The sequence below is a fragment of the Ochotona curzoniae genome, unplaced genomic scaffold (genome assembly GCF_017591425.1).
Source record: "Ochotona curzoniae isolate NIBS_2020 unplaced genomic scaffold, NIBS_Ocur_1.0 contig_4514, whole genome shotgun sequence".
In the NCBI taxonomy this organism is placed as follows: domain Eukaryota; kingdom Metazoa; phylum Chordata; class Mammalia; order Lagomorpha; family Ochotonidae; genus Ochotona; species Ochotona curzoniae.
In genome coordinates, this window is record NW_024466312.1 from 2,724,015 (window position 1) to 2,748,634 (window position 24,620).

A 24,620-nucleotide genomic window follows, 5' to 3' on the forward strand; every position below is an offset into this window, starting at 1 on the left:
CAAGGTTACATTGTTCAACATCAGTGACACAGTTAAGATGAATGTAAGTTTCACCTCTCCCAATCCCTTAGTTCCTCTTGAGTGTTGGAAAAATGGGGATACAGTTCAGGCTTCAGGCCATGCTGAAGCACTCAAGGGCATTGAGTCAGTTCCTGGGGTCATTATAAATAACCAGGCTGGCTTGTGACTCACTTTCAGAATATGTGCTACCCCATCAAGAGTGGCTAGCCAACTTGGGGCAAGGCTGCAGAAAAGTCCGATTTCAATTTATTTCATCTTTTATTTCCAGTTTACATGTACACATCCTGTCTAACTTCATTAATATGTCATAAAACTCATGGCACTAAAATGTGTGGAAAAGAAACACTCTCATTTCAAACAGGATGAGACCCTTTTAAGTGTAAATACCCTAAACTGATATCAGTCCAAACAGGCTTTTATGTGCAATGATTTTCTAAAATGATACAATCAAACAGTTCCTTAGTAATTCACATACCCCACAGGGCCAGCCTTGTGGTACAGCAAGCTGAGTTGTTGCCTGCAATGCTGGCATCCCATATCGCAGCAGCAGTTGGAGCCCTGACTGCTCTGTCTCAAAACCCACATCCACATCTGGTAAGACCACGAGATATTCAGGGTCCACACTTCATTTTGGGTGAATACTCACGGGTCTCCACCTGAGGATGTACTTGGAGATGTGAGATGGTTCGGGTGCATTCCACTGAATAGGGTGTGAGTTGGGCTGACTGGGCGTCTCAGTGATAATTACTTGGACTGGACCGCTTGTGCCTGAAAATAAACACGTGACGTTGGGCATTGATTCATTTTCATTTAAACTTCAGTGTCTATTGCTATCATTACAGAATTCTGCCTATAAGGAAATGCAAATGCAATACAAATTAGCTGTCATTAGTTCATCTTTTCCATGCTGACTTTGGAAGGCAATGTAACAAATACGTTTTTAGTTGGTAATTGTCCCCCTTATGAGAAATGCAAAACAACTTGTTCATAAGAAAAATTTTAAATGCAAATTCCCTTAGCTTACTCTCTTTAAAGTCCAAATTGTGAGAAAATCAGGGATCTATCCCAACATAAAAGATGGGACACAGAAAACAGACTTCATTTACTTATTTTGGTAAACCTTCCTTCACAGCAAATTTTGCTTATTAACCTAAACAGAACAAATTCCATGTATCTCATAAATAAAACTCTAAGAAGATAACCATACCTCTCGCCCTCCCTCAAACTCCCTTCCTTTGCTTCTGAAAACAATTATAATTTGCAGAAGTCTTTGTTAAGAATCAATCTATTTAAGAAGGAAACATTCCCATGGCTATATGACATGATATAAAATACATTTCTAAATGGGTTAGAATCTTAGATGAACAGGCAAAGGTAATAAAGACACAGCTTTTTTAAAAAGATTTATTTTTATTGGAAAATCAGATATACAGAGAGGAGGAGAGACAGAGGAAGATCTTACGTCCTATGATTCACTCCCCAAGTGGCGACAAGGGCCCTGGCTGTGCCAATCTGAAGCCAGGAACCCAGAGCCAGGAGCTAGGAGCCACGAGCCAGGAGCCTCTTTTGGGTCTCTGATGCGGGTGCAGGGTCCCAAGGCTTTGGGATGTCCTTGACTGCTTTTGCAGGCCATAAGCATGGAACTGGATAGGAAGTCGGGCCGCCAGGATTAGAACCGGCGCCCATATTGGATCCCGGAGCATGCAAGGTGAAGACTTTAGTTGCTAGGCTATTGCGCTGGGTCCAACCCAGTTTCATTATTATTTTTTTTATCTAATAAGTCTAAGTATTCTTTTAATCAAGAAAAATAAATCTAGCTTTATTTTCTCAAGCTATCAGAACAAGCTTTTTATTCCAAAATCCACTGTAATGACATTAAGCATAAACTCAATGGTTCCACATTTTGCTACAAAAGGAGAATACCAGCAAAATTTAAAGCATGGGTTTGATTATTTTGTTTAAAAAACAGAGAGAAATTAAGGAAAGGGAATCAATTTCTAAATAGACTTCCTTTATGAAGATAATGGAATAGCTGAGAAACTCATTCTTGTGGAACAGAAAATTGCCTTTTTCTATTTGTCACAGTTGAATCCATTAAAAATTAGAAAAAGGGCCCTGAGCTTGGCGTAGTAGCCTAGTGGCTAAAGTCCTCACCTTGCATGTGCCGGGATCCCATATGGGCACCAGTTTGTGTTCCAGCAGCTACACTTCCCATCTAGCTCCCTGCCTGCAGCCTGGGAAAGCAGTTGAGGATGGCCCAAAGCCTTGGGACCCTGTACTCATGTGAGATACCAGAAGAGGCTGCTGGCTCCTGGCTTTGGATCGGCTCAGCCCTGGCCCTTGTGCCCACTTGAGGAGTGAACCAGTGAATGGAAGATCTTTTTCACCGTCTCTCTTTCGCTCTATATATCTGACTTTCCAATAAAAATAAATAAATGAATGAAATAAATAAATGTTTTAAAAAATTAGAACAACAACAACAAAAAAAGGGTCAGGGTTATGGCTCGGTAGATTAAACTGCTGTCTGTACTGCCAATATCCCTAATGGGCGCTGGTTTGAGTCCTAGCTGCTCCAATTCCAATCCAGTTCCCTGATCATGCAGCTGGGAAAGCACTATAAGACCACCCTGGTCCCCTGCACACACGTGGTGGAGTATTAAGATCTGACTTCTGCCCGGCCCAGTCACAGCTGCTGATGCCGTCTGCTGTCTTTCCTCCTCTTTCTGCAACTCTGCCTTTCGCACATGTAAGGAAGTAAGTCTTGTTTAAAGTTCTTTGTAGTCAATTTTCCAAGGATTCCTCACTGACACGCCAGTCTGTCAAACAGTATCAATTTTGCTATTTGATAAAGGATGTGAAACCAGTAACAGATTCACTTCTGAAAGCTCCTAGGGAAAATATATTGATTTTCAAACTTACTTAATATCTTCCCTGTTAAGTTCTCTTGGAAAACAAAGCTTACTCTGGCAGAACAAACATACCACTTCGGGATCTGTGTGTATGCGGAAGCTTTAGTGTAAAACACTGACCTATATACTGGGAATACTCCGAAGTTGGCTGAGGATTCACAAATGTTCTGAGTCTAAATTTCACTTAATGCACGTATTCCCAAGCCACATGAACCCTGACATTCACATACGATATTCCCAGTTTCCCATTCTAACATGGAATAGATTTCCCAGAACATCAAAGATGTCTACACCAGCAGCAGGCTGCCAATCCATGACGCCCTTTGATCACCACTTGTGCTCACCAACGCCTCACCAATCGGAATTTTTAAAGCTGGTAGCTCAAATCCTGGAGATGTGACGGTTTAAAGTCCATTCATCTAACCGGAAATACAGCACTACCATGCTTTCCAATTATTTACAAGCATGGGCATAAAGCTGTTTGGATATTGAGCTTTACAGAAATCCTATTTTACTTGTTTAGATAGGAATACCAGATATGTAGAGTCTCAATTTTTCAAATGATTTTGGGAGGGAAAAGCTGAGGACAGCTAACAGCTATTAACTTTTCAGATAACATAAACGAACTTTAGCAGTCTGTTATGACACGGGAGGAAGATATGAAGCGAGAAGGAAGGAAAAAGGAAAAGGCACTAGCAACGGCTTTTCCCTGACCCCAGGGGCACAAATCCAGAAAAGTTTATTTTCTTTAGAAAACTTCAATCACTGATCTAAAATTCAAACTTAAGAAAAGATTACGCCATAACCTGCAATTAATGGAACTACACTGATCAGCATATCTTTTTCTCGGGAGTAAAAAGACTATGCACATTACTTGCTGGGTCAATTAAATCCGTAATCATCATTACACTCTATCCTGCACCATAAAGAATTTAAAGCTGGGGAAGTTGAGCATTCTGATGTTATTTGCATTACTTAGACGTCATATTTTGGTAATCCTTTTGAAACTGGCTGACTGATCGGTATAATGTTTTAAAATGGCCTACTTAATATGCATTAGCAATTGTCACTGTGAAATTTCCATTTTCTCTCTTATTCAATATGATCGAGACAACACTAAAATAGTGAAGTAGTGATTGATATGATTTTAAAAATCGGCTTAAAACAAGGCTAAAATGAGTAACTTCCAGTAATAGTGAGCCAGGAGAAGTTAAACATTCATGACTGTTTTACTCCGTCTTTTTTTTTTTTTTCCTCTAATTTGCTGAGACCTGTTCTTTCCTGGTTGCTTATTGACAAACGAAATGCCCCTTATCTTCTGTTAGTTTGAACTACTCTGTTAAGTCCACTGTTGGAGCAACAAACAGGGCAAGGCTCACTGACAACCCCCCTGGTAATCTGCTCTTTATTCTTCCTTCACCTTAAGTGAGGCATGAACCACTGAACAAATCATGTACACATATCAGCACCTAACTGAGTGTGGGAAGTCGAGAACCAGTATTCTTTCCCTCAAACCTCTTCCATGCTCCGTGAGCTCCTGCTGTTGCCCTTTTAAGAGAACAGGAAAGGGCCCGGCAGCATGGCCTAGCAGCTAAAGTCCTCGCCTTGGACGCACCAGGATCCCATATGGGCACCGGTTCTAATCCCAGCAGCTCCACTTCCCATCCAGCTCCCTGCTTGTGGCCTGGGAAAGCAGTCGAAGACGGCCCAAAGCTTTGGGACCCTGCACCCATGTGGGAGACCTGGAGGAGGTTCCTCATCCTGGCTCCAGATCGGCACAGCACCGACCGTTGCGCTCACTTGTGGAGTGAATCATCGGATGGAAGATCTTCCTCTCTATCTCTCCAGCTCTCTGTATATCTGACTTTGTAATAAATAAATCTTTAAAGGAAAAAAAAAAACACAGGAAAAAAATCAGCATGTAGACTTTAACACAAAAGGACTTGTTTCTATCCAGATCTTGTCTCTAACATGTCTGCCTACATGCTTCCAGTTAACTCCTTGGGAAACCAACTTATTTTAAAGGAGAGAGAGAGAGTAAAAGAACTTTAGGTAAATCAACACATCATTTTTAGTAAATTGTCAGGCCAATGAAATCATAAAAAAAATACGAGATTTTTTTTAGACATCTCTACGTTTTGGTTGTATCATAAAAAATATTTAGAATGTGATTTCAAAAAGTTCATGGACATTTTGGACAGGGAAAAAATGCACAGAGTTCAATTTTTTGCATCAAAACAAACATTCTTCTTTTGAGAAAGATTTATTTATTTATTTGAAAACAAGTGTGATAGAGAAGAAAAGAGAGAAATATCTTCCATCTGTTGGTACACTCCCCAAGCACCCACAGGATCTGAGCTAGCCCAGCTAAAGCCAGCAGCCAGGAACACCACGTGGGTGTCCAAGTGGGTGACAAGAACTCAAGCACCTGGGTTATCATTGCTACCTCCCAGATGCATTAGCAAGAAACTGAATCAGAAGAGGGGTTAGCAAGCTTCCCTGGCACTCTGACAGCAACGCAGGCATTGCATTCAGCAACTCAACTGATACACTTTGCCCTCTCAAATGTTTTCATGAATAAGCCAGCATACTTCAGATTTGGGAGCAGCCCATGCATGTCCATTCCCCATGATCATTAATTTTAAAAGATACTATATTTCCATTTCTCATTTTACAGATCAGGGAAAGTAGTACAGCTTTGTGTGAGCTAAAACCAAAGCCATGGCCCCCACTGCCATTGGTCACATCGTTTTCATGGTTTGTTTTCCAGGATAGAATCTCCTATCCCATTCGACAGGAACTGAGTTTGAATTTCCTCACAGCCCACTTTGATGCTGCAAAATTTCTTTGTATCTTAGTGCAGGCCATGTTTTGAGATCTCAAATTAAGGGAAGTTCAGGAGATTTTGGTGCTACAGTCATTGCTCAAATAATTAGGCTTTCCTAATCCAACAATATGATAATATTTCAGTGTATATTAAATTCAGTTTTTAAACCAAATATGAATTAATAAAACCTGTAGCTGTGCATGATGTCTTTGTGTCCTAAAACAAAACCCAGAAAAACATTTCAGAATATTTGTACTGTGTGGGCAGAGTTGACCAAGTTACTCAACTGTTGTCCCTGGGTACTTTGTGCCAGACGCTATTGATCAAAACAGATGAAAAGTTTAACACAAAAAGCACCCACATGACATGTCAGGGGAGCAGATGCCTTGTGCTCTATTTCATTTCACCTGTCTGCAAAACACCTCTGTTAAGAACCATGATTATAAAAACCCTGATCCTTTACCCCCAAATAATTCACTTCTTGCTCTTTATTTCCATGCTTAAATTTGAAATAAAATTAGCTATAACATTTTAACCTAATGGAATATTCTGCATCTCAAAAAACAAAAAGTGTATCAGCACATTTTAAAAGTCTTCCATACCTTCTACTTGATGGAGGGAGAAGGAAAAAATTTTAGTCAAAACTTTGATAATTAGACATTAGTATGATTATTAGACACTGGATGGGAATGAGAGGAGACCCTGACTCGGTCATGCAGGTATTAATCCACACTTGTGTATTATGGCCTGTGGTATGGGCACTGCCAATTCTGTCCTGCAGTAATATCTTACTTACCTGGGTATGTCTGCAAAGGTTGACAATGCCACTCCCCAATGCCACGGCCATAGCAGTAGCACTGGTACCTGACACCATGCACAAACTTCTCCCATGAGTCTCCAATTTGATAAAATGTTCGAGTTTCTGAATCCTGGCATTGGTCTAAAATTTAAACAAGAAAAAAGTAAACAGCCTTGAAAAGGTAGAAATATAATTTCAGTGGGCAAACATACATATTTAGCTTGAACATAAGTTTGCAACTGCCCTTCTAAATACATGCATTTGGAAAAAATAGTTTATTTACCTCCTTGACCTTCTAGGATAATAGGAAAAAAATACTCATTGAGAGGAATGTTATTTTTCTAAATGGAAAATATTACTAAATATAAGAATTAAGTGTACATTGATCATCTGAATCTTATTTTGAGGGAACAATATATTATATCTTGTGCTTTATCCTTATAAATGCCACTGACCTAGCATTTGAATAGCAAGGGGAAAAACTGCAATCATTTCATTTTTTAATGCTTCTTCAAAATGTGGAGAAATTTTATATGGAAATTAATGAACCAGATTTTCATAATGAATGTTTGTCAAGTAGCTTATAGGAAAATGGCCAGCCGTTTCCTAGCTTTGGTAATCTGAGGTCAAACGAACACATTTAAACCGATTTCATCAGCTTGTTTTCTTAGTGAGCAACCTCTGTCCCAGTAAAGGAGTATTAATGGGTTCCCTTAAACTAGGGAGTGCAGGCAATGGGACTTTTTTGAGGCTCAAACCCCACTCTGTGCTCAGTTCTATTATAAAGGGGCAGCCTAAAAAACTGAGCATTTTGGAGGGAGGTGTTCACTGCCATAATCACTCGCCCATGTTACTGCACAGTTCACACGGGAAAGTTTCTTTTCAAAATACGAACTTTTTGATGACTCAGAACCCAAGAATTAATTCCTTTTAATTAAAATGTATCTACATTTATTGTTAAATTCAGCAAAAACAAACAAACAAAAAAACTATCAGTCATATCAAGATTATATAGGTTCATGATCAGAAAGACATCTTGGTCATGCCCTCTGCTAGCACCTGACCAAGGCCTAGACTCAACTTGGGTCAACTTTCTAATCATCCTCTTTGTCTAAAACGATGTAGGGAGATGCGGCAGCTTACCCACGGGATCACACTTCCACCTGCCTCGGCCCTGACCGTAACAGGTGCAGTTCAGCATGTGTCCCTCTTCATGACGCTTGTGGAACGTGTCATTCACATTGTAAGTGATGTCATCGACAATGCATTGATCTGTTCAGGAAATGGTGAATGAATGAAGAACCTTTTAACATTTCATGGATAAAATAGAGAAGTGATACTTATCAAAACATACAATTCCTTGCACTTAATGAACACCTTCCACTAAATAACATTTCTACAAGCATATGACAAACTTTTTCTTTAAAGCTTATATTTATACTTTTTGTCAAAAATTTCTCCTACAGACTTATCAATGTCAGAAGTTCAAATATATGCAAGAGAATGTGGTAAAATACATGTTCCCATGAAAAGCTCCTGTTTGAACAGATACATGTCAGTGTCTGTAATTTCTACTTAGTTGACCATTTAAATCTTTGCTTTGCATAAGAAAATTAAACATATTTATACAGTACCTAGAATAGTGTAGTGGTCTGGCCTTTGGAGTGAGAAGGGAGGGGAAACACTCTGATTTGGAAATAACATCTAAAGTATTTACAAAGTTGAAGAAATTCTCCTCAAAGTGAGAAAATTTACTCTCTCTTTTTCTGTCCCAGCGTCTTATCCACAATGAGGAGCTTGTCTGCATGCCTTATTAAGGCCCATTCAGCTCTACAAAATCATGAAATTTTTATTATTCCTTGATTTGTTACTCATTGTGCACCATAAATTAAACAAATTCAGGCCAATGTTTACACTAGTCTAGCTACATTGGAATATTATCAGTGCAGACTCCTACCTAAATATTACTTTCAAACCAAAGAAATGAAAACCAAAAGTTTTAATGAATCAATAATTCCTAAATTTCTATTTGATTTGTAAGAGGAAAATCTGATATGAACACAGAATACTCTCTCCATATATTTGTCTTCTTAAATTTAGATCTTCAAAGATCTAATCTTAGAAAAGCAAAGTCTTTTTCGTTATAAAAATTATTCCACCTTTCTCAGATACAAATCCAGTGGACTAACCTCAAGTTCAAAGGACCAAATATCTGTGTTCTTATCTCTAAAATCATCTTTTTGGCTCAACCTAAGTACTTACATCCTAGTAATATTTCAGAATGGCTGTGCAATTTTTTAAAAACTTTATTTATGTATTTGAGTTTCAGGGAGAAAAATAGAGAGAGAGAATCTTTCATCTGTTGTTTCACTTCCCAGATGGCCACAATGGCTGAGGTTAGGCCAGGCAGAAGCAAGAAGATCCAGATCCATGTAGGTGTCAGGTAGTTGGGCCATTTTCTGCCATTTTTTTTTCCAGGACATTAGAAGAGAACTGAATTGCAAGCAGAGCAGCTGTGGCAGGAGCCAACACTTCTATGGGATGAGATGTTGTACGGAGCTTTGCAACTACAGCACAATGCCAGCCCTGTGCCAGCTTTTCCTAACTGATTACCTTAAATACTAACCTTATCCAGCATAGTACACAAATGAAGTGGCAAGGCATATTTCTTTCTCTGCTTTTGGGAGAATATAACATTTTAAGCCAAAGTCTGTTGTTTTTGGTACACTCTGTTCTCTCGAATGCTTTCACGAGTAACTCAGTATACCTCGGAGTTGAGAGTAGGCCACGCATGTCCATTCTCCACGACCATTCCCAACACAGGTGCACCTCATCATGTGGCCCATGTCATGCTGCTTGTCCCACTGATCTCCAATGCGATACATGACCCCTTCGTTGGTTGTACAGATTTCCTCATGGGCTGTTTGCAAATAGATAAGAAATGCACTGGATAAACAACCACAAGGGCTGAACATGTTTGGATGTGATGTTATCTGACTGGTTTGATCTTCTAAGAACTCTCAGAAGCCTGTGCGTCTCAGGTGAATCTGTGGACTCCTGATGCAACTGCAGTTTTGAGCCTCAGAGGCAGAAGGCACAGTTCAAAGGTAAGGTACACTGTAGCACGTCCTAACAGGAAGGGCTAGAGGAGGTTAAACCGAGCTAATACTTACACATATACACCAAGGACTCACACTGTTCCAGAAGCTGGGCTTTAACTACTGCTTCACAAATTTGCCTAGTTCCAGTTTATTCCAGCTCAAAGAAAAACCATGTTTCGCCATAGAATTACCATTAAACGTGGGTTTTCTACCTCAACCTTGCATTTCCTTTGTTTGAAATGAGAATTTAAAAAAAAATCAAAATGAGCGTTAAATATTTTTCTTACTTCATATTCACTCCTGACAACGGCGTAGAATCTAGTTCTTCGTTTTACTACTGGAAAGATCAAATGTAATCTATAAAGTTCATGAATTTTGAAAACAGATGAAAAGATTGGTTCCCCTTTATGCATTCATAAAAACTAGAAACATTGTTTAGATTTCCTACTAGGAGTAAATACTGTATTTCAGACACTTTAGTACTTAATATTTGAAAGAACTTATGTCAATCCAACCCAAATCACGTGCTAATACTGTATGTCTGTGACTATATATATCACATAATGTTTTAAATTACTCAGTTATATGTTCATTAGGGAAAAAACCTGTGTACATCAACTTATCTAGATTTACAAAACTGAGTTCATTTGTATATTTTCTACATTAAATCATGCCTATGAGATTTAAAAACTCTACAGATGATATTATAATTACATTTGCTTAAATCTTAGGACTATGTCGTAGAGTCTCTACATACGTAATACATCCGGTTTACCATTGTCTCTAAGTTTCCTTCATGGATAAAACAGAATTAGCTCAATATTATTGCTTCCACACTAAATCTGCACGTGAAACCTACTAGGACGCATCTTACCAGCCATGGGACAGAATCCAAACTTCTGGTCGGCATCATAGTTCTGTGTGGTTCCACACCACTTCATGTTGTCTCTCCTGCCCTCAGAAGTACAGTCAGTGTAGTTGCGGTTGTTGTATAGGAAGGGGAAGTGGCATAAGGCACCATTGGAATTCCCACCTCGAGTTTGAACCAAAACTGCCAAGAACAATGCACAAGGCGAAAGTAAGGTTACATATGAGTGTTTGCACACACAGAGGGCACTCCTATAGAAAGATTCCGAAAGAACCAAGGTATCCCGCTGTCTCTCAGGCAGCCTAGCCTCAGAAGAGATATCTTGATTTACATTCAAACATCCTTCCTGTGTTTTCCCAGCCCAGAGGTATCACATATTGATTCCAAAAATACCAGCCGTTTTCTTTTTATCGCATCATCACCCAGTGTGCTCAGATCAATGAACAACAGGGCTTTTCCCTTGCTTCATTTCCCGGAGGGATGACATCAGCCGGACGGCTGGAAGATACAGAGGGCACGAAAGGTGAGGTGTTCTTACTGTGCAGGGACTCACCAGTGTGATCCGTGCAGAAAGAATACTTCTGGTCTTGCTCATAGTTGGAAGTTGTGCTGCACCACAGATGCCCGTCCTGGCGCCCTTCCGACGTGCAGGAGTAGAAAGTCCTGCCGTTGTAGGTGAAGGGTAGGACACACGGCTCCCCGTTCGAATTGCCTCCGTACGTCTGGGTTATAGCTACAGGCATAACCAAGTGAGGCTCAGTAAACAGAGCAGCCGGATCTTGGATAGCTTAAATGAGAGACTAAGCTGGTGCTCCAGAAGCAGAAAAGGCCGCGACTACAGACTATCACCTGCTTAAGCTCAGCAGAACTGCAAGAAGCCTTGACTTTTTTTGGTTAGAAAAGCAGCTGAATTCTTGTGCTGATATTTTTTGTTACCAATTCTGCCACTCGGCCTCAGTGTCTCCAATTCTACAACTATATTAACACAGGTTCACTAAGAATGCTGCTCAAGGATGTTGGCAAGACACCTGCAACCACACGAGTGGCGTTTCCGCAATCACTGCCACATCTGTAGCCCAGATGAAATGCTCTCGGTTACTGAAAGAAGTTTACTCCATGCTGAAATATGTCAGAGGATGCAATACTGATGCTTAGCTATTGAGAGATAACTCTTACAAGAGGAGTTTACAGAAATATGATGATGCATTAATGTTTAATCCCCATAATGGAAAAAAGTTCGGATAAAAATATTTAAGAAAATACATCAAAAGTCAATGTGATTGTGATAGAGTGGTAAGATTAAATTTTCTTGTCTACTTTATCATTTCACTTTTCTAAAACATAAGTGAGTGTGCTGCCTTTCCACAGAAGGCACCAGTACTGTTTGTTGAAAACACAAGGCATACCTGTCTCTTGGCAGCTGACCCCGTTGCCCAGACATGTGCAGAGCATTTGTTTATTTCCTTGCGTCTTTAACCACTGCATCCCCTCGGAATAGACCACATCACTGTCTGTGATACAGTGGCCATATGAAGCTGGCTGCGGTTGAGGCTGGGGCTGGTAAACGGACGATCGGATATCTGTAAAGGGATCAGATAGATCCTAAGTTCACGAGAAATGAAAACTACAAAACCGATTACAGAAGACAGCTGGGCACACTTCAGGACATCACAGGGATCACGCTGAAATGTCTGCTATTAGTGTTCATTAGAATCACTCCCCACGGGAGAGCAGAGAAATCTTACATTCCCGAGAAGGTGTGAGGAAGATGGGAAGTACGACCTATCAGGATCAGAACTGGTAACTCATAGACAACAGACTCGAATCAGCATTAGACAACAGCTAAACTACAAAGGCATATGGGGGAATCAAGAGCAATCCTAACAACCTCTTAACAGGAGGTCATATGCACAGAGCAGGGAGGGACCCCAGAGTGAAGCAGGGGGACAGAAGGAGGCTTGTATCCCAACCCTGAAGCTCCCAGATCCTCACCAAGGACTATCAGTATGAGCACTGAGGACAACATCCCAAATGCCAGGGAGACCACAGGGAAGTGGACAGCCTTCGGAGGCTGAGAGCTCTGAGGCCACCCACCCCCGCTTGGATCTACCACATGGGATGGAAGAAGCCCAAATCCTGCCTTGCAGGATCCAAGGTCATCGGAATGACATCGGAGCACTGAGCGGTCCGCAGAAACAGAAGAACAGTAAACTTCCTTTGGGACTAGGGATAGGAGCTTTCTCTGGTCCTTGCTCAGTTCTGACTTTGGGTCCCCACCCTCTCTTGTAATGACCATCAGGATCACCCCAGAGGGCCCGGCAGCATGGCCTAGGGCTAAAGTCCTCGCCTTGAATGTGCCAGGATCCCATATGGGTGCCGGTTCTAATCCCAACAGCTCCACTTCCCATCCAGTTCCCTGCTTGTGGCCTGTGAAAGCAGTTGAGGATGGCCCAATGCTTTGGGACCCTGCACCCATGTGGGAGACCTGGAGGAGGTTCCTGGTTCCTGGCTTCGGATTTGCTCAGCACCAGCCATTGCGCTCACTTGGGGAGTGAATCATCGGATGGAAGATCTTCCTCTCTGTCTCTCCTCCTCTCTGTATATCTGACTTTGTAATTAAAAAAAAAAAGATCGCTCCAGAAACCCCGCAAAACAAACAAACAAATAAACAAAAAAACTAGAATAGATAGAGAACAACAAGGAAAGCTTAGAAACAGACAGGAAACAGTCAGCGTGGATTCACTTATACATTACTAGGTGGGACACAAAGATTAGTTACTCCTCACTATGGTATTGAAGATTTCTCTGCACACCCCTCCTAAAACTGTTCTGCACCTAAACTGTTGACATATGTCTTGTTATAGTTAGACTACCCGAAAAATAGCCAGGTTCAGCAAAATCATGCTTCAACGCTATAAACTGCTAAATACTAAAATTAAAATAGACATGAGACAGCTGAACAGTAATCTATAGCCATTTTAAGGTGCATAGAACCCGGTTGTATATAAACTAATAATTGAAATGTCAATGTAGAAGTCATAGGATGTGGTTCAGAACTTGCATTCTTTTTTTCTCTTTCAACGTATTGGTTCTCAACACCATGTCAACTAATTCTATAACGTTAGAAATTGTTACTGATGTAATGTTGGGGCTTTTAATTGATCGGGATTACAGTCTGCCAGCTCTACCTTCAGACCAGAGATGGTCTCCCCAAGAAACTGTTGAACTTATCTGGACAATAAGATGCTGGACTTTATGCTTGGTAGATGCTTACAATGAAAGAATCTCAATGGAATTTGAACTGTGGTAATGCAACAAGGTGGAGAAAAAAAAAAAAAACACTCCCCGTGCCCCCATTCTGTAAAAGGTTTGCATTTAGCCTTAGAAATAATCCCTACAAGGTTCTACTGAATAAATGGTCTCCACTTTCAGGTTCATGCAGGACTACTGGGATTGCATTACTAAATTACAAGTGGTTTTATCTGCCACTCAACAGAGCAGATACTTTGAACAAAAGCTTACTCATGGCAGTTAACTGCAAAGTTCCTATCTTCACCATCCTTCCCACCAGACTTTGTGTGGCGTCTCTTAAGTCGACTTTCTCCCTTGCTCGATGCCTCAGGCTCACATAGCCATGCATCAGTCCACATCACTCATCCCTCAGTGCGTTCAACTTCATGGTTCTGTCTTGTCCTCATGCTTTTTTCTTCACTTGAAATGGTCAGCCTCAATCATTCTCTCCTAGCAACTTGCATAAGCTCAACCCTCCCAGACATGGCACTTCCTAGCAATACTGTGAGAAGTCCCTGCCATGTCTCAGCATGCTTCCCACGTAACTCCTGAGCAAGCTCAGCAGCCACAGCACCTTCTGTGGAATTTGCCACCTTCTTCTACATTTCACTTTCTCTTACAGTGATTTGGGATTGTGTTACAACTTTTCTGCTTGAGACTGCAGTTTTTTTTCAAAGTCATACAGTAGAATGTGTTGGTCATTTCTTTAAAGTTTTGGAAATCTCTTCCTTGGAAGGTCAGCGGCCCCAGCCAGGTCAGAACGGAGACTAGAATGACAACCAGACTGAATTCAGTGTCTCCCTGAGTGTACTGAACACCAAACACCAGTGGTCCTTCCCCAAGAACCTGAAGGCCAAGCACACTGGAGATCCATGGCTGCTGCCTACACGTGTCCCACCTTGGAGGCGCTACACAGGAAGTCCAATGTTGCTTAGCCTAGCGTATATCCAACTTCCTTGAACGGTGGAACTGTTTCAGTATATTATTAGTAATATTAACAAAGGGAACTAGTCATATCTATCAAGAGTTCACCTTCATTTAATTTACAACTACTTTTTAAATTCCTTTTAGTAGATTCACAATTGATTCTTTTGTTTTTTTTTCATTTTTTGCAAGTGGAAATTTTACTCTTAATAGTCAAGTAACTCAAAGATATTACCAAATCTAATCTTATTTACCAAACTCCACAAAGCAAAACAAAAACTCAGCAAAAAAAGAAAAATTCAGATTACTTAATATTTCTAGCAAAATGGCTGATTGCTGATGTGCCAAGCAACAAGACTGGCCTCTCAGATAGTAAAAGTCTAGTGTAAGCATTGTAAAAGTCATAACAGAGAACGAGCACACTTCAATTCCCATTTTTCTTCCTTCATCCTTACAACAACACCTATGAAGCAGAGGCCATGTTTTGGGGACTCAAATTGCTTTTATAAGGACACTTAAATATTGGTGTTATTCCTTTCCATTTCTGGACCCTCCCTAATTTCTCAAGTTTTGGATGCTAATATATGAATGAAATGATTATGTGTTACTTTATGGCATGTTTCAAAAGAAGTTGAATAGCAGGATGAGGATTGCATTTTGAAAAAGAACAGAGACATTATCCTTGTCTAGAAAGGTTGACTTGCAGAATTTCTGCCTCGTTCGACTCCCCGTTTCTGAGCCCTGCTGCCCAGTGTCTCACCGGCCGAGGTGCTCTGAGATGCGTGCCTCTCACACTTCCACTCCCCTCTGCCGTTGCCTGTGCACACACACTGGAGCAGGTTTCCTCGATTGTCCTTCTTGCTCCAAGTGTCCCCAATCCTGTAGGAAGTCCTCGTGTCCTGATCATTGCATCTGTCTGTGTCAAAGAGGAAGCATTTAAATTTGAAAACCAAGTCAAGCCTAGGAAGGGAATACAGTAGTGCAAAGCTTGAAGCCATCCTCCCCACTTGTCTTTGATGGTTTGCTCATAGCAACACTAATGTCACAGGTATCAAAGCTCTGACAAGGGACTACATTTGTCACACTGGAAATGAAGTACGGAAATCGTGCTTTGGCTTAATTCTACTGCTCTGTCGAAAAAAACTTTCCATCATTCTTCATATGTTTATTTTTTGAGTTTTAAATTTATTTTTTCAACACAGACTAAATTTGACCAAATTTTTCCTTCTCTGCATTCTTCAAGTTTCTCAAGCTTTCTCCTACTAACGAATGTCTAGTGTCTGCTCTCAAATGAGAATTTTCTTCAGAAAACTAAGAATAGCAGGAAGTTTTGTAGGCGTTGACGGGGCTGTACTTCGGAGGGATTTATTCCCCAAGGAGCCAGAAAGAGTTCTTTATTTGTTATATAAAAATATGTTCAAGGAATTGAAGTCCCCTTTGACTACACTGCCTTCTTCTACCCTCCACCTGACCTCAAAAGAAGTTTTTAATAATCACACACACAAAAATGATCTCTTTGGAATTGTTCCTGTTTACCCCCCAGTGGAATGGGGAATTACTGTAAAATGCTCATTGGTAGTCAACTTAGTCTGAGTTAGACCAGCTTTGCCCATTTACTACCATGAGGGCACAAAGGACTTAATTACTTTATGAAACCAATATTACTGCAATTACCAAGTGGAAGAAAAATATTTTTACAACCAGTGAAGGTTCACACAAATCTATGCTCACATGGCCCACCTCCAGGATGGAGATCTGAATGCCACATGAGTGCTCATTATAAACCTTTCCCAAATTCCTACACGAAAGTGCTAACATCCTCCTGCTCAACCACCACCAATTAATATTGTGTATTTCCAGATGTACATAAGCAGGAAGTATTCTCTGAAGGCTGGGATAATGTCCAATTCATATTTGCACTGCTACACTGTGCTATACAAAGTAAGCACTTAAAAAATGCCATGAAATAAATGACTTTTCTTTATGAATCTCTTCCCAACTTGCCGTTAGAAGATTTCTAAATAATGTACAAAAGTTTGATGAGATATTAAATTGTCTTAGCCTCAAATATTATCATAAAGGTCTTGGAAGGTTGATGGTTCTAACAGTTTCCATACAAAGGATCGACTAAACCAGCAAGTTTGGGGGACAAATTTGGTTAGAATTATTTTCATGTTGTTAGAAATGACTTTTCTTTATTGGACAGGAGTCTGAATTTGGATGATAAGTTTTGCATGATAGTTAAATACTTTAAGTGAAATAAATAAAATAGGCTCAAAGTATTTAAATTTGATTTTAAGCTTATTGGTGACACCAACAGTTAATGGCTCTTCGGCTTCCATAACCTCTATAGTTGTCATTAGTTTGCAGTTCCAAGAAAAGTCTGGAAACTGGAAGACCTTACGACTATCTTGAAGGATGCCGGGGGCTGGCCTCTTTCCAGAACTACTAGGAAACCTTAGGTAAGCGATTGTTCGGAAGACTTGGGTAAGGAACATGATCCTCCACTTCAGCGTAAACAATTTCACTCTATTGGACAAGCGCTTTCTACTCTCATCAATTTTGCTTATGAATGTGGCTTATGTAAGTTTCAAATACACATTGTTCAATTCCATATCATACTATGCATATGTCAAAAGCTGTCATCTGCAATCTCTTTTATTGATTTCTTTGCTCTAAATACCTAAAAAAAATATTTCAGTGATAGTTAAATATCAGTAACTAACCAGGACCACGAAATAGTTGCGTTTCAACACATATAACGGTTGTTGGTAAATGATACCTTAAGACCTCATTAAACTCAACTTGCTTTCCCCTATTCTGTTCTGAAGCAGCAACATAAATTGTATAGAGCTTCCAGAAGTTATCACAGGGTGTTGATGCGTTTTAAGTGAAATTATACCTTAGGAATCCCGAAGACAATATTTTTATATAAAAATTGGACACATACTTCTAGAGGTACAAGTGATACGTCCACTGCCTTCTCCCAGACAAGTGCAGTCCACCATCATCCAGCCTTGATAAGGTTTTTCCCAGGTTTCCCCAACTACATAGGAAGTTCCAGCAGCATGATCAAAACATTTCTCAGCTGTGGAAAAATTTGGAAGAAAATCAGAAAAAGAAAAGCTTATTTTGAATTATGCAGTCTCCCTGTAATTTGAAGTGTAGTGTGTAAGCAAAAATACAGTCACAGTTTTTTAAGTGGCACTGTGTTCAGAAAGAAAGGCACACCCGGCAACTAAGCCCTTAGCAACCAGTCAAAGCCAAAGAGGACTCAAGCCCAGTTGGCAGGCAGAAGTCCTGTTCTCTCCATGATGCATGCACGGCGTATTTCCAGCTAGTTACAAATTCCACACTAGCGTTTTTGATAGGATCTGTATATATCTAGTTTGTGGGTGACCACATAGGCAAAATTCCAGTCTTCATGTATGGCCAATTATAAATTATGAATGGCCTTTGTAAAATAAGGAAGCTATCTAAAGGATGGATTTCTATAAAAGACAAAACAAAAATCAAAATCTGTGAATTAGAAAGAAGAAAGATAACCAGAAAGTTTTGCATTTGTACTAACAGGGTTTAACCGAGACTTGAAAGTCATCAGTAACTTTGATTCGGAGAAGAAATCCCCAGGGTGTGACAGCCTGTACCATTTTGTGTTTCACTCCAGTAAGTTTCTAGAAATAAATGTGTCAAAAGTGTCATTTTTTCCTTTTAAAAAATTTATATCTTTGCATGGGAGAATCTAACTACTAGAAGAAATTACTTCTTCCTAACTTATCAATTCTTGTGTTTTTGAAGCAGAGCATTAAGTACATGGATAGTTATCTGGATCTATTTCTTTGAAAAACATCAGAAATTCTAGAACATTTCACTATATGAAATAAACTCCTCATTTTATAATTTTTGGATTGACATTCTGGTCTCTTGTCTAGGTAGGTGTTTGGTTTAATGCAACATTACAATTGTGCATTGCCACCCAACATATCCCCAATGGTCACTCACCTATGGGCTTGCAGGTCCATTCTCCTTTTCCATTTCCCAGACACACACACTCCAACATGTAACCACCAGTCTCATGCGGCCTCCTCCAGGTATCACCAATCTTATAGGACTGACCTCCTTCATGGCAGCGGTCTGTTTTAGAAAAGAGGCAAATGTTAGGAAGGGATCATACAGAGAACTTAAAAACAAGTCTCATGTTTCTACCTAGGATAGATATCTAGGTTACCCAAATCACAAAATCAAAACCACTTTCCTGACAGAGATAGGGGAAAAGTCCATAGGTTTAGTCACTTTGAGTCAATTCAATTAAGTGTCTGCTTAAAGCCCAAAGGGAAACCTCAGAAAATTATGAATGGCAAAAGTGGGGTTATAAATCCTGGTTCCCTAGGAAGATCACAGAAATGGAGTCATGATAGCCTCAACACAGACACCATAGGCTGAGTCCGAGGTTGTCAATGAAAAGGCTGCATCGGGCAGAGCATCCCAGGTTTGGGGAGTATGAAGAACCCAAATCTCATCTTGGGACAGAAACACCACTTGGGTGGAAAGCAGAAAACATACAGTGTGAAAATCCTGGTGCTTTTCAAGGCTGTTACACTGAGTGATGGAACACCCAAAGGCTGACCTACACAACACAGTGCACACATGACACATCACTGACTCCTGTGATCAACTTATAAATGTAGACAAACCTTCACTTAAGGTATGGGCAGAGCTGACTGGGCCGATTCACAAATGACTGGTTCTCTGGGACAGAAGCCTTTTAAGATGACTTATACTTACAAGAAGAATTTTAAAAAGTGTTAAATGTTATACTAACAGCCTCTCTTGGTAACCTGGTGAATCATACTGGAAATATTGACTTAGCTGAACTAGACCTCATGAGAGTTAGTCCAGTCCTCAAAGTTCCCTGGAGAAACTGTTGGACTATTTATTCCATATTATCCCTAGGAACAGAAAGAACTGCTTCCTGTGTAGAACCTAGTGGTCACAAAGAAACCAGACTAGCGTTGTGAGAAGGATGAGAGTTCTGCCACTGCAGAGCTGACTCATTCTTCATCAACATCTTCTCAATCGCCAGAAATCCCATGATCAGTCTGGCTTGACGACATTCAGGAAATATAAACTAGGCACCTGTGCAAGACATGGAGCCCAAGAGAACTAGTTGGCCACATCATGCATACACACACCCCCCCACCACCACCAATTTACACATTAAAAGCACTGATGTCAGTTAAGCTCAGACAAGTCTCCAAGAAGCGCAGGAGGCAGTTGGGTAACCTTGGTCACCAGGGGTGATTCCCAAGGTTAAGATTATCCCAGTCATGGATGCAAAAAAATGACAGCGATGGTAACAGCACAGTTCTCATTTATGTTACAGGACGCTTTCCTTACTTGCAATAGTGCAGCTTATCCTTCCTCTCCCAGCCCCAATGCAGGTACAGTCCCAGATCATGGAGTCTTTAGGGCGCTCATAAGTGTCCCCAACTCTGTAAGTGTTTCCGGTGTACTTATCAAAGCAAGTTTCTTCAGCTGAGGGGAGACAGAAAGACCATGTGAGCTCACACGTGCAAAAAACATTACTGTTCCCCAAGAATCCCATACATAGTAGGAACAACTGAAGTTTAAAATAAGAGTTATGGGCCCAGTGTGGTAGCTTAGCAGCTAAAGTTCTCTCCTCACACAAGGATCCCATATGGGCTTGTGGACTGGGAAAGCGGTCGAAGATGGCCCAAAGCCTTGGGACCCTGAACCCAGATGGGAAACCCAGAAGAGGCTCTGGGTTCCCTGCTTCAGATTGATGCAGCTCCGTCCATTGTGGTGGCTTGGGGAGTGAGTCAACGGCCAGATCTTCCTCTCTGCCTCTCCTCCTTTCTGTGTATCTGACTTTCCAATGAAATAAATAAATTAATTAAACAGAGTGATGCAGGTCTTACCCTAAGCTATATCCATGCCACAGCATTTGACCTTTGACAAGCTCTCAAATTTCCTATAAATTCATTTCTTTGGGAAAGCACTCTCGGGCCCCGAGGGGGGAACACACACACAGGCAGGGCTCGCTGAGCAGCTTGCTTGGGAAGGAAGGGTTTCAGATTCCAATCTCTGACTCAGGAAGTCAAGCCAAGGTCCACAAAAAAAGCAAACAGTCTGAAGCTCCTCACCAGGCATTTGCTAATCCTACAGGGTATGTCCATCCTAGCTTCCTCGGTGCCCCTCTGCAGGACTTACTATTATTTACAAGAAAGCTACCAATGGCCTCAAAGAAATGTGAACTTCGAAGTGGTGGGTGGTTTTACAAGGCAGCTGACAAACCGCTTCACAATACAGTGCCCAGAATGTATTCTGCTTCATACTTGTACAGTTAAACTTCTGTAAGCAAATTTTAATTATCTTCAAAAATGCTGCAAGACTAAATCAAGCAGCAAACCCCGGGGGTTGATTTGGAATACATTTGCCTGCAGGTTTTAAAGGCTACAGTAACATGCGAAAGACTGTAACTTACACAGTTATTAACTCTTTATGAAAGAGGGCAAGATGTGCTTCTAACCGCAAGCAACACTGTCTACTACCAGACAGTGACCATGGAGTTTCTCACTACTTACGCTCGGGTTTGCTTTCGCAGTTGAAACCTCGGCTTCCTCCATAACAGGTACAAACCAAGGCATTGCCCAGGTAGGTGCGTTCCCACTGCTGGTTTATCTGGTAGTGCTTCCCATTGTCGTAACAACCCGCTGGAGGTAATGGAAGGAAAACTATAATTACATTTCCATCTCACCTTTGGTCTCCATGGTGAAGTTTTCCCTATACCTAGTTGGTCAGTCTGAGCATCAAACATCACACAGTCAACGAATCATCAGAAACACATCAGCAGAATTAACACGCAGTGCTCTACCCAGACACAAACTAGCTATCCCCAGAGTGGCCACATGTTCTTCTTCCTTCTTTTGTAAACTTAGCTCAGTGTTATGCAGTGACCTCATTGCCTTAGAGCCAGGCAGGGGTCGGCACGGAATAAGTGGAAAGGATTGGAAAGGCAGATGCCTGAATTTACACTTTAAAACAGGCCAGCAACTCTGGTATCCATATGGATTCATAAGTCACCAAAGAGCAAGCTGAGCCGAGGCAGAACCAGGGTGACTCAGTGGAAAACGCACCTCTAGGTGTAGCGCAGCGCTGAGCGGCCCCACAGCAGCATGCATGTTTGTTTCAAGTTAGTTTGACAAAACTTCGCTATTCTTGAACCCACATTTTGGAAACAGCCAACCATTATTCAATAAGAAAGAGACCAAGGGGCGGCCAGGACCATATCGATCCCAGGTGTAAAACGTACAAGCACGCATCATCCACCCTGCCACCCCCCACCCCCGCCTTTGTAGAGGAAAGCTTCCCAGAGCCCTTGTCCCTCAAGGTGCATTGGCTTATTCTAGGCCCTCAGATCCAGCCTGCCCCGACCGAGGGCCTTTTGTGTCCACAGTTGGTTCCTCTCAGTCAAGCGCGCACGCCCTCCCCGAGACGCAAGAACGCGCGCGCGCCGAACTTCAACCGCAACTTGCGTCGGCTCTGGGGTCCCGACCCGCGACGGCCGGCCCAGCCCGCCGCCACCTCAGTACTCACGCTTGCTCTGACTGACAGCCACCGGGGACTGGGGTTGCACTATTTGCTGAGCCTGCCTCTTGCTCTTCGAGGCTCCGGTGGAGGGCACCGCCGTCCCCAGGCACAGGAGCGACAGCAGCAGCAGGAGCCCGTGTCCCGGACCCCTAAGCATCTTGAGACGCTGCGGGGAGAACCGCCCTCACCCCCCGCGCCAAGACAAGTTGCCACCAAGTTTTCGCTGCCCTTCGTAACCTGCGAGAGCAAAGCCTCTGGCAGGGTCCCCCGGGGCTGGACGCCCCTACGAAGACGCGGGGGAGGCGAGGGTAGGGACGGCAGAAGTTGAGGCTGCAGGCTCCCTTCGCCTGGTCCCCGGTCCTCGCCAGTCCAAGCGCTGCCGGCGGGCGGCCGAGTCCCGAGCGCCGGGGCTTATATGGCACGGTCCCCTCCCGCCCCCCGCGAGGCCACGGGTGCCCACGGGGAGGGTCGGTCCCGCTCCCCCAGCCCGCCCCCCGCCCCACCGCCGCCTCCGGCCGCGCGCCGATTGGCCCGGGCCCGGGCGACGTCACGGGGGTCTGTGGGTTCGCGGCGAACAAAAGAGATGCTGATGGGCCGCCAGGAGTCGGGCGAGGGAACTTTTTTTTGTTTCCTTTGCGGTCGTCAAACTTTTGGGATGGGAGGAGGAGGAGAGGGACGGGAAGCGGCCGTAAAGGGACAGACTTGGGAGGAAGGGAGGGGCTGTGGCAGTGCAAAGCGACAGGGTGCAGGGCCCCCCCCCCCCCGCCCCCGTCTCCTTTTTCCCTTTATTTTTTTTATTGGGAGGGGGGAGGTGGTAGTGGTGGCGGTGTTTGAGGACATTGCGTCACCTCTGGAAAAAAAAATAACCTCTGCTCTCTGGAGTGTGTTTTGTGGGGGAGGAAAACCCATAAAGTAGCCGCCACCTTACAGCTGTAGGAATCCGGGGTGGGGCCTGCCGCCGGGTTCCCTCGCTCCGGGATCCAGAGCGCACACTTGGGATTGGGGTCGGACCTCGCTCCAGCTCCACGTAGCCCTTGCCCGGCGTGGAGAAACGCAGCGAAGGGAAAAGCGAGTCCTTTCCTGGGCTTAGACCAAGTTCCCGACGTTCTGGGACAGCTTTGCAGATCTGGGGTTAATTTTGAGGATGTTTCCTTTAACAGGACAAAGCCACAGTTAGCTTTTTCTTTTCTTTTAAAGATGTTCAGAAAAGCCTTCTTTTCCTGGGAACGGGGTGCCCGTGTGCACGGAGCGAGAAGTCAGCAAGTGGACAGCCCCAGAACCCCAAAGTCGGACCGGAGACGGGCAGAGAGCACCTTCATGCCCCGGTTTTCCGTCACCTTTGTCGTTGCCAGTACGAGACAAACAAATGGAGAAAATCAATGAAACCTTGCGGCTCGTGGGGAAGACTTTAACAGCTTGCTTTTCTGTGGCCTCCTCCTTGCCTGTATTCGGTATTTTTTTTTTTTATGCAGACAGAAGTTTTATTGCAGATTTCCACTCCCTCCCTGGCCTGCAGCGCCAGATTTTTCACATCAGTTGCAAGAATGCACTTCCCGTTTAAGATTCGCCCCTCCCAACCTTTCCAAGTCTCTCTGAGAACTCAGAGCTTGGAAACGGAGTCTGGGACACGTCTCTGCCCAGTCCTTTTCTCCAGGCACGCAAAACACCCTAGTTTCAAAGATGGTCAAAAGGAGGAGTCGGCAGCTTCCACAGTAGCCTCCGGGAGGCTCAGGCCCTTAGCTTTAACTTCTCAAGTTAGCAAAGTTTGAGAACATATGAAAGCTACTAACAAAATACGTGTGTTTCCCTAAAATATTGGTTTTCTCCAAGAGTTCCATCTTCACTAACTGCCCTAGGGGGTAACGTGAATCCTGACAGCTAGAGAAATGTCCAACACATGAAAGACACAAAGCTAACATTTATTTTATTGATGCAGGAATTAACAAACAAACAAAACAGCCACAGCAAATACCAGTTTCCTGCAAGCGGTACAAAATAACCCTGGAGGAATCTGTGTGACCAACACTGCATGCATGGCAAGGGTTTTCCCAAATTTGGATTCCAATTTTTTTTTTTCTTAATTTCTCATCATCACTTGACAAACTGTTACTCTTTTTTCACATATAAAAAGGCTCCTTGTAAAATTCTTAGTAAATTTCTGGGAAGCGGATGCTCATTCCAGTGGGAAGGATACCTGGAAACCAGGATATAAGCTAGATTAACCTAAAGCTAAAACTTTGTGGGGTAAGGAGGGAAGTGGTCAGGAAAA

General features: G+C 42.4%; 1 protein-coding gene across 26 annotated transcripts in view; it reads right to left on the reverse strand.

Annotated features, from left to right (window-relative positions):
* The window catches only part of FN1 (fibronectin 1), a 64,548-nt gene extending 41,885 nt beyond the window's left edge, over positions 1-22,663 (reverse strand). For 6 of the 26 annotated variants that reach the window (XM_040986465.1, XM_040986473.1, XM_040986466.1 and 3 more), the window contains exons 1-13: positions 22,358-22,662; positions 21,346-21,474; positions 20,138-20,275; positions 18,743-18,874; positions 17,691-17,828; positions 15,505-15,656; positions 11,932-12,127; positions 11,079-11,258; positions 10,532-10,708; positions 9,324-9,476; positions 7,700-7,828; positions 6,554-6,697; positions 668-789 (exon numbers count right to left, since the gene is read on the reverse strand). In XM_040986465.1, the coding sequence (XP_040842399.1) occupies positions 668-789; positions 6,554-6,697; positions 7,700-7,828; positions 9,324-9,476; positions 10,532-10,708; positions 11,079-11,258; positions 11,932-12,127; positions 15,505-15,656; positions 17,691-17,828; positions 18,743-18,874; positions 20,138-20,275; positions 21,346-21,474; positions 22,358-22,508 (1,941 nt within the window). In that variant the 5' untranslated portion in view covers positions 22,509-22,662. Of the gene's footprint in view, positions 1-667; positions 790-6,553; positions 6,698-7,699; positions 7,829-9,323; positions 9,477-10,531; positions 10,709-11,078; positions 11,259-11,931; positions 12,128-15,499; positions 15,657-17,690; positions 17,829-18,742; positions 18,875-20,137; positions 20,276-21,345; positions 21,475-22,357 lie in introns of all 26 variants that reach the window. The other 20 variants (XM_040986478.1, XM_040986477.1, XM_040986476.1 and 17 more) reach the window with 8 other exon arrangements.
* Positions 22,664-24,620: the final 1,957 nt, after the last annotated feature.